At 64.5% G+C, this 9108-nt stretch overlaps 1 protein-coding gene across 3 annotated transcripts; it reads right to left on the bottom strand.

Moving 5' to 3' along the window:
- Nucleotides 1-248: 248 nt before the first annotated feature.
- LOC115338528 (dynactin subunit 2-like) lies at nucleotides 249-8747 on the bottom strand. Of its 3 annotated transcripts, XM_030007144.2 has the most exons (16): nucleotides 8631-8747; nucleotides 7416-7484; nucleotides 6494-6502; nucleotides 5531-5536; nucleotides 5009-5105; nucleotides 4837-4898; nucleotides 2279-2377; nucleotides 2035-2195; nucleotides 1775-1922; nucleotides 1626-1691; nucleotides 1508-1546; nucleotides 1306-1383; nucleotides 1092-1163; nucleotides 874-976; nucleotides 663-754; nucleotides 249-575 (listed from the first exon to the last, which is right to left on the bottom strand). In XM_030007144.2, the coding sequence occupies exons 1-16, from the start codon at nucleotides 8664-8666 to the stop codon at nucleotides 489-491; spliced, it is 1224 nt and encodes a 407-aa protein (XP_029863004.1). In that variant the 5' UTR covers nucleotides 8667-8747; the 3' UTR covers nucleotides 249-488. The 3 variants fall into 3 exon arrangements, with proteins under 3 accessions (XP_029863004.1, XP_029863005.1, XP_029863006.1); XM_030007145.2 differs by lacking the exon at nucleotides 6494-6502; XM_030007146.2 differs by lacking the exons at nucleotides 5531-5536; nucleotides 6494-6502.
- Between the last annotated feature and the right edge of the window lie 361 nt (nucleotides 8748-9108).

The raw sequence follows: 9108 nt of genomic DNA on the forward strand, positions 1-9108 counted from the left end.
CCGGAGGTACGCGGGGCACGGAGCGGGCACCCGCTCGCTGGACAGACAGACCGTCGCCCGGATGGATTGCCGCGCCGTCGCCCTGCTCCTCGGCTGCAGCAGTGCCGCACTTGCCATCCGTGGTGGCCCGGAGGGACCGTGCACAGGGGCGGCTCGTATGGTCACGCGCCATTAAAAGATGCATTTAAAACCCGGCGGCTGGGCCCCGCTCATGCCCCACAGCCCAAAGGAGATGCCTGACACGGATGCACTTTGAGCTGAGCTGTTTATTGGGGTAAATCGGGGGGGAGTACAGAGACACCCCCCCCTTAGGTGGGAATGGAGGGGTGGGGAGGACCCCTCCAGCCCCCAGGCTGGGCAGGGGGGCAGAGCCAGGGTATATACAAGCAGGGGCTGGTACCTGCGGGGGGAGGGAGCGATACCCAGGGGGTCGCAGGGCCCCAGGGGTGGGCAGGGGTGCCCGGTGCAGAGGGGTCTCCAGGGTGCCGTCACTTCTGCAGCCGTTTGATACGGGCATCTATATCCGCAAAGTTGTCCTCTACAACAGCCAGGTTTTCTTTCATTATCTTCTGGACCTGGGGGGGTGTGAGCGGGGAAGGGGGTGAGCAGGGGGGGCAGGATGGGGACCCCACTCCACCCAAGCGGGTGTTGGTGGGACCCACCTCCGCCAGCAGCATGGTGTTGTCCTTGAGAGCACCCGCTATCTCCTGCTGCGTGGTGTCCAAGTGCATGAGGACCTGCCTGAACTGCATGCCTGGGAGGGAGGAGAAAGCTCAGTGCTGGCGGGGGGGAGCAGCACAACCCCTGCCCCCCCCCTAAGATGCTCTCAGTGACACCATGCCACTGTCCCCAACATCCCCTCCAGCCCCTCACCTTGCTCGTGCAGGTCCCTGAGGGTCCCCAGCCTCTGCACAACATCGGGCAAGGTGCTGGCCACGCCGTCCCAGCGCTGCATCATCTCGTAGATCTGGTGGATCTGGGGGATGGGCCAGGGCAAGAAGTGGGGGGTAAGCACAGTGTGGAGGGGGGGCTCCATATGTCCCCCGCCATGCCAGGCTTGCTTTACGGGGGTCCTCCCTTCCAGCTCTTACCTTGCTCTGGGTGTCGGCATCTTGCACGGTTGCTTTGTGCTTGGCAATTTCATTCACTTTCCCCAGGACGCTCTGGGGAGGGGGCAGCAGAGGTGAGACCCCAAATCCAGCACTGCCGACCCCCAATTTCATGGCCTTGGCCACTGCCATTCCATGGCTCTCCCATGGCCTCCTGACACCCACCGTGCAGTTCCCTCCTTCCGACCCCCCTTACCTGCAGCCGGGCTTCCACTTGGTCCAGCACGGCCAGGTCCAGGATGTTCACCTTGGCCTGCAGGACCTGCACGGTCTCCTGGGGACAGAGAGCAGGGTGAGGGGGGACACGGCAGCACCCAGGGGCTGCCCCCCCACCAAGTGCTATGAGCACAGGGTGGGGGAAAGGGACCCTGCACGCCCCCAGACCCTGCCTGACTCACCACGAGGCTGGTGCCCTTCAGCCCCACCAACAGCGGGTTCTGTGGGGAAGGAAACTGCATCAGTGGGGCAGGATGGGGGGGCAGGAGAGTGGCAGGGCAGGCAACCCTGGCCCCTCACCTGGCTGTCGGGCTCGCACCGCACCGTCGCCTCCAGCTGCGCCAGCCGCTTCTCCAGCTCTGTGATCTGGGGGGAGGTGAGGGGGTGAGATGGCAGGACACCCCACTTTGGGGTCAGGTGCAGTGCCTGTCCCCCTCCTCCATGCTCACCTTGGCAGTCTCGGCAAAGTGGTCCTGCTCCGGCTGCCAGTACAGCTCAAAGCTGACGCCGTCTCCGGTGGGCACCAGGGCTTTGGCGGGGGTCTTCCCCGGTGCCGCCTTGCTGCACTTCACCACCTCCAGCTGCTGCAGCAGGCGCCTGGGCAGAGGGCAAAGGTGGGCACGGGGCCCCAGCACCACCCCATGGGGACGCTGCCATCCTCCCCCTGCTCCCCGAGCTGCGACCCCAGGGGTCCCGGGACCCCACTCACTTGGCCAGGGCACTTTCAGGATCTGCAAAGTCTATGGCTGCAGCAGGGCCCAGCAGTTTCTCCAGGTGGCTGGAGACCAGCTGCTGCTTCACACCCTCGATCTGCCTGGCCAAGGCCACGGGCGTCAGCTCCTCCTCCACTGCCGCCTCCTTCACTGTGCTCTGTAGTGGGGAGGAAAGGTGGCTGTGTCACTCCCCCCCGGGACAGCCTCCCCACCGGTCCCCAGGGGAGAGGTGATGCTCACCTGGATCTGTTCCACCTCCCTAACCAGCTCCTGCACCTCGTGCTGCAGCCGCTGGTACCGCTGCTGGGGCGTCTCTTTGGCACCAAGACCCTCGCCGAGCTGCAGAGAGAGGAACGGGGGGGGGTCAGGCGGGGGCTCAGGGCCTGCCCACGCACCAGGCACCCAGGGCGGGGGGTGGTGGGTAGGATGCTGCTACCCAACTCCCCTCGGTGCCTGCCCGTCTTCAAAAAGACCTGCTGGAGGGACGACACAGCAGGACACAAGCAGCTCAGAAGGCACCGATGGCAATGTCCTCCTCCTCCAAGTGACAGAGGAGCCAACGAGAAGAGGGGCTCCGCTGGAGCTCATCTTCACCAACGAGGAGGGGCTCGCTGGGGATGTGGAGGTCAAATGGAGCCTAGGCTGCAGTGACCACGAGACGGTTGGAGTTTGGGATGCTGAGGGTGGGGAGGAGTGGGGGGGGGGTCACAGCCCTGGGCTTCAGGAGAGCAGACTCAAAGGTCTGCTTGGAAGAGTCCCCTGGGATGAGGGCAATGGAGGGAAAAGGGGCCCTAGAAAGCTGGTTGATATTCAGGGATGATCTCCTCCAAGCTCCAGACCGCTCTGTCCCAACGGGTGGGCTGTCGGGCAAAAAAGCCAGGAGGCTGTCTGGGTGAACAGGACCTCCCGGCCAAACCCGGACACAGAAAGGAAGGAGGCAGAAGATGGAGCAGGGACAGGGAACCTGGGAAGAGGAGAGGGACGTTGCCCAAGAAGCCAGGGAGGAGGTTAGGAAAGCCAAAGCCCAGCTGGAACTCAGCCTGCCTGGGGATGTCCAAGGCAACAAGAAAGGCTTCTGTGAGCACCCAGGTACCTGAAGGATGGCGAGGGGAAACGGGGGGCCGCTGCTGAACGAGGTGAGGAACCTGGGGACATCCCACACGGGACAGGCTGAGGCACTGAAGGCCACCTTCACCTCTGTCTCGACTGGCCCGACCGGCCATCAGGAATCCCCGGTGACAGCGTCCAGGGAAAGGCTGGCACAAGGCAGATGTACGCTTGGTGGAAGAGGATCAGCTCAGGGAACGCTTAAGGAAATGGGACAGACAGAAGTGCATGGGCACAGGTGGGATGCACCAGCGAGGGCTGAGCGATCTGTCTGATGGCATTGCAAGGCCGCTCTCAATAATCTTTGATGGGTCACGGTGACTGGGAGAAGTGCCAGAGGATGGGAGGAATGCCAGTGTCACCCCCACCTTCAAGGAGGGCAAGAAGGAGGACACAGGGAACCATAGGCCGGTCAGCCTCACCTTCTTCCCTGGGAAGGCGATGGAACAGCTACTCCTGGAAACCCTTTCCAGGCACATGAACGACAGAAAAAACATGAAAAGCAAGCAGCATGGCTTCACCAAGGGGAAGTCGTGCTCCACCAACTCGATCAACTTCTCCAATGAAGTGACCAGCCTGGTAGACAAGGAAAGAGCAGTGGGTATTGTCTACCAGGACCTCAGGAAAGACTTCAACACCATCTCCCATAAGATCCTCCAAGAGAAGGTGTTGCAGTCTGGGCTGGATGAGCAGGCAGTGAGGTGGATTGAAACTGCCCCAACAGCAAAGCCCAGCAGGTGATGATCATCAGCCCAAAGTCTAGCTGGAGGCCAGTAACAACCTGTGTGCCAATGCTGGGTCCGATCCTCTTTAACATCTTCATTAATGATTGGGATGATGGGGCACGGTGAACCCTCAGCAAGTTTGCAGATGACGCCACACTGGGAGGAGTGGCTGAGACGCCAGAGGGTTGTGCTGCCGTCCAGAGGGACCTGGGACAGGGTGGAGAGATGGGCCAACAGGAACCTCATGGAGCTCAACAAGGAGAAGTCCTGCTCCTGGGGAGGAACAGCCCCCGGCATCAGTCTATGCTGGGGGCCACCCAGCTGGAAGCAGCTCTCTGGAAAAGGCTCCAGGGGTCCCGGTGGACACCAAGCTAAACATGATCCAGCAAGGAAGGCTAACGGTGTCCTGGGCAGCATTACGAGTGTTGTGGTCGAGGGAAGGTGAGCCTTCCCCTCTCCTCAGCACTGCTGAGACCACACCTGGACTGCTGTGTCCAGTGCTGGGCTCCCCAGTACAGAAGAGAGAGAGATGGACATACTGGAGAGAGTCCAACAAAGGGCCACAAAGATGCTGACAGGGCTGGAGCATCTCTCCTATGAGGAGAGGCTGAGAGAGCTGGGACTGTTCAGCCTGGACAAGAGAAGGCTCTGGGGGATCTTATCAATACCTGAATGGAGGGTGCCAAAAGGACAGAGCCCAGCTCTTCTCACAAGTTACCCAGAGAGACGGTGGAGTCTCAATCCTTGATATTCAGAAGCCACCTGGACATGGTCCTGGGTAAGGGGGTCTAAGTGGCCCTGCCTGAGCACGGGGGTTGGACCAGATGGTCCAGAGGTCCCTTCCCACCTCCACCCCTCTGTGATTCCGGGTGATTTATGGCCCTGGGCAGGAACGTCACTGTGGTGCGAGTGGTACGAGGGACCGTGCACTGGGGTGGTTCACATCCTCATGCGCTCTGGACTCACAATTTCATACTCCCCAGACTCGTAACCCGTTGTCCTGGGCTTGCCGATGCGATCGGAGAAATCTGGAAGAGGAAGAGCAGGGTGTCACCCCAAAATACCCAGGGTAGCTGTGCCCTCCCTGGGGTCAGCTCAGGGTCCCCACAGCCCCTCTTCCCTGAACCCCCTGGCTCACCCACTCCCTTGGTGCCCAGACGCTTGTCCCGGAACTTCTCGTACGCGGCGTTGGGGTTAATGATGAGGTGCTCCACGCTGGTGCTGGTGAGCTCCTCCTGCACACAACGCTCGGCGTCAGGGACGAGGCAGCCACGAGGGTTTGTCGGCAGAGCTGCCGCCTCCCTGCAGCACCGGTGGCCGTCTGGGGCCGGCGCTGGGGAAAGGATGGACAGTAACGGGGGGGGAACGAAGGCAGCCCCGTCCTCCCCAGGACAGGGGCACAGCCCCCAGGGACTGACACGCAGGGACTGAACCCAGCAAAGGGTCTGCCGGGGCAGCGAGAGCTGTCCAGGATGCGGCACGTCCCCAGGGCCTGAAGCACTTTTGGGGAGCCCTGGCGTGCTGCGGATGGACAAGAAGGGGTGAGAGCAGCGGGAGCAGCGCTAGCGGTGTTAGAGGGGGTCATCCGGCTGGGGGGAGGCAGCGGCGAGCGCCCGCGAGCAGAGCGCAGGGTTATGGCGGCCGACAGACGGGCTCTTACCAGCTCCTTGCGTTTCCCAGAGGTGAGAAAGCCAGAGCAAGGTTAGGAGGAGAGGGGCGAGAGAGAGACAAAAATCGCGTTAGAAGGTTTGTCCCATGCACGGCCCGCCGTCTCCCACGTCCCTGCGCCGAGGCTGCTGCCGGGCTGGCCCCACGTGAGGGCTCGGGAGCCACGTGGGACGCGGGGGCCACCGGCGCAGAGGCGAGGGCGGCGGTGGGCTGGACCCCTCGGCCGGGCACGCCGGGGCAGCTGGGGCTGGGGAGAGCCGGGGACGCGCTCGTCGTGGCCACCGTGAGGGGTGCTCAAGGTGCCCAGAGAAAGCGTGGGAGCAGGGGGTGACCAGAGTCCGGGGGCGATGCAGCTGAGCCCCGGCTCTGATAACCTCCCTCCGGCTCTTCTTTTCCCCCGGCGGGGGGGAGATGTGGGCAGAGCCTGGGGCAGGACGGACCCCCATGGAGCAGCCCAATGCCTGGTGGGTCCCCAGGGGTAGGAGGGAGGCATCGGTTGGGGTCTGGGGAGGGGCAAAACCCCAACGCCAGTCCCTGGAGGGGCACGAGCTGTCCCTTGCTTAGCAGGCAGACCCGTGCTGTGCTGGCAGCAGGGATGGGGGCTCAGCGCAGCCCCACTCGCCTGCCCGTGTCCTGCCCGGCCCTGCGGGACCCATCGTGGGGGGGCCAGGGGGTCACTGGGGGTCCCGAAGGACGAGGAGGGCAGCACGTGCAGTCAGGCAGGGCAGATGCAAAGAAGGCAAGGAAGAGCAGGGGGGTGGTGGGAGCACCACGTCGCACCCTGGGACCCACAGCCGCTGCCGGCTGCCTCCCCTCTGCCCCACGGCGGGTTGACCCACAGCTGGGACCAGGTGACGCGGCAATAGGCAGCGGTTACGGGACCCCGTGCACATCTACCGCATGCAAAAATCAACCCCAAACGGCATGCCAAACCAGAAGCAGCGAACGGGCTTACTTGTGCAAACTAGTGTCCAGGCAAGGTGGGGAGCAGGGAGGGGAAGAGCGGTGGGAAAACTCAGGTCAGTTCAGCGCGCGAGAGCCAAGAAACACAACGAAGCTGCGCGAGGGGCTCCCAGGAGAGGAGACGACAGCAATTAAAACCCCGTCAACCCTTCGCCTCCTGCCTGCAGTGAGGCCACACGGGAGGGAAAACACTGGGGGGACTCACTGGTGCAGCACCGCTCTATTCTCGGGCACCATTTCAGCGTGACCGAGGCCTGACGGGGGCAACTTCGGGTGGAAACAACCCGTTTCAGTCCATCTTGCTGCCCTGGCTCTCGCAAGGGATCTCTTTACCCCCCTCAGAATTGGGGGGTGGGTGCCCGGCGTGCTCCTGCCCTGTGTGCAGCGCTCGGTGCCACGCCAGCCCACGCGTGGTGGGGCTGTGCCAACCCCACGTCCCCCACAAAATGCTGGCTGCACCGTGGGGAAAAGCCGGGTCTCACCTCCGAGGCCCGGTTGCCCCCTCCCCGGCTCGGCCCAACTGGGAGCACGTGCTGGTGAAGTGGGGGCTGGGGGGGGACAGACTGGGCAGCCATTTGGGCCATGATCCATGAGCACCCGTCAGCTTTCAGCCTCACCGGCAGAGCCGGGGGGTCACTGTGCAGCCCCAGGTGCACCCCTCGTGCTGTGCTGGCCTCGAGGAGGGGGCCCCCGGTGTCACCCCACGTCAAAGCCACCGTGTGGCAGCCCAGATGGGGGTGGCACGTTGCTGGGGGGAGGACACACGGACGTACGTGGCGCTGCAAGGACACGTGCGGGGACAGGAGCTGTTTCCCTGCTGCGGTGCTGGTCCTGACGGCTGCGGGATGGGGGGGCACGGGCACGCTCGCTCGCTCGCCCCCACCCCGCGGCATGGGGCCCCGGTGAGGCCTTACCGCCTCGAAGTCGGCCTGGTCATCCTCGGACACGTCGCTGGTCTCGTAGACGTCAGGTTCATTCCTGGCCTGCGGCACAAACGGGCTCCGGTGAAACCCCAGCTCTCCTCGGCTATTTATTATCCATTTATGATCAAATACCCCACAACTGCCCCAAACAGCTTCTGACACTGCCTCAGCCCACAGACACCCGCAGCAGCTGCTCCCCCCCCCCCCCGCCATCCCTTCTGGACACCCCTCATGTCCCCAAACCCCCCCCCATACTGCCCCTGTCCCCCTGACACCTCCAAATGCCCTGGGCCCTTACAGGGACCCCGATTCCCACAATCACCCCAAATACCCCCGCTACTCCCAACCCCCCCAGAGATGCGTGTCTGCCCCCCAGACAGCCCCCAGTACCCCCCAGCTCCCCAGTCACCCCACTAACTGCCCCAGCTTCCTCAGATCCCCCCGGACACCCCAAATGCCTCCAATCCCCCCCAGGTGCCCCCTCCAACACTTTCCATTCCCCTGACCCCCCCAGTCTCCCCAAATACCCCACTTACTGACCTAGAGCCCCCCCGATCCCCTCAGAGCCCCTAAACCCCTCCAATCCCCTCAGTCCCCACCAATCCCCACAGTTGCCCCAGACCCCCCTCAGTTCCTGCAGACCCCCTGATCCCCTCAGACCCCCTGGATCCCCTCAGAACCCCCCCTCCAATCTCCTCAGACCACCTCTAACCCCATCAGACCCCCCAAATCCCCCCATTCTCCCACAGGCCCCCTGATCCCCTCAGACCCCCAAGGCCCCCCTCGATCTCCTCAGACCCCGTGATCCCCTCAGACCCCCCCGATCCCCCTCAAACCCCCCCCCCAATCCCCCTGATCCCCTCATTCTTCTGCAGGCCCCCTGATCCCCTCAGACCCCCTGGATCCCCTCAGAACCCCCCCGAATCTCCTCAGCCCCCCCTAACCCCATCAGCCCCCCCAAATCCCCCTGATCCCCTCATTCTCCCGCAGGCCCCCTGATCCCCTCAGAACCCCAAGGCCCCCCTCGATCTCCTCAGACCCCCCGATCCCCTCAGACCCCCTGGATCCCCCCAGAACCCCCCCAATCTCCTCAGACCCCCCCTCAACCCCCTCAGACCCCCCCCCCCAAATCCCCCTGATCCCCTCATTCTCCCCTAGGCCCCCCCCCCCCCCCCCGGTTCCCCCCCGGCCCGGCCCTGCACTCACGATGCCGGGCAGGTCGGCGTATTTGGGGTCGGCCATGGCCGGGGGCCGGTAACGGGGACCGGGGGGGGGGGGGGGCCGGGCCGGTAACGGGGGGGGGGGGCTAGTAACGGTGGGCCGGTAACGGGCTGCCGGTAAGCGCGGGGGGGGCGGCAATGGGGGAGGCGGTAACGGGGGGTCGGTAAGGGGGGGGTGTCGGTAAGGGGGGGGGTTGGTAACGGGGGGGGGGGGGGCGGTAACGGGGGGTCGGTGCCGGGATCCGGGAAGCGCCGAGCAGGGCCGGGGAGGGCGGGGCCGGTCTCGCGAGAGCAGCGCGCGGGTGGGCGGGGCAAGGGAGGGCGGGTGGGCGGGGCAAGGGAAGGCGGGTGGGCGGGGCCTGCGCGGGGTTTGGAGGCCGGGGGGGGGACACCGGGCAAACACACACACACACACACGGCGTGGGGGGGGGGGCATAGGTATGAACAGGGGGGGCACACACGGG

This window comes from Aquila chrysaetos, unplaced genomic scaffold (genome assembly GCF_900496995.4).
Source record: "Aquila chrysaetos chrysaetos unplaced genomic scaffold, bAquChr1.4, whole genome shotgun sequence".
Lineage (NCBI taxonomy): Eukaryota > Metazoa > Chordata > Aves > Accipitriformes > Accipitridae > Aquila > Aquila chrysaetos.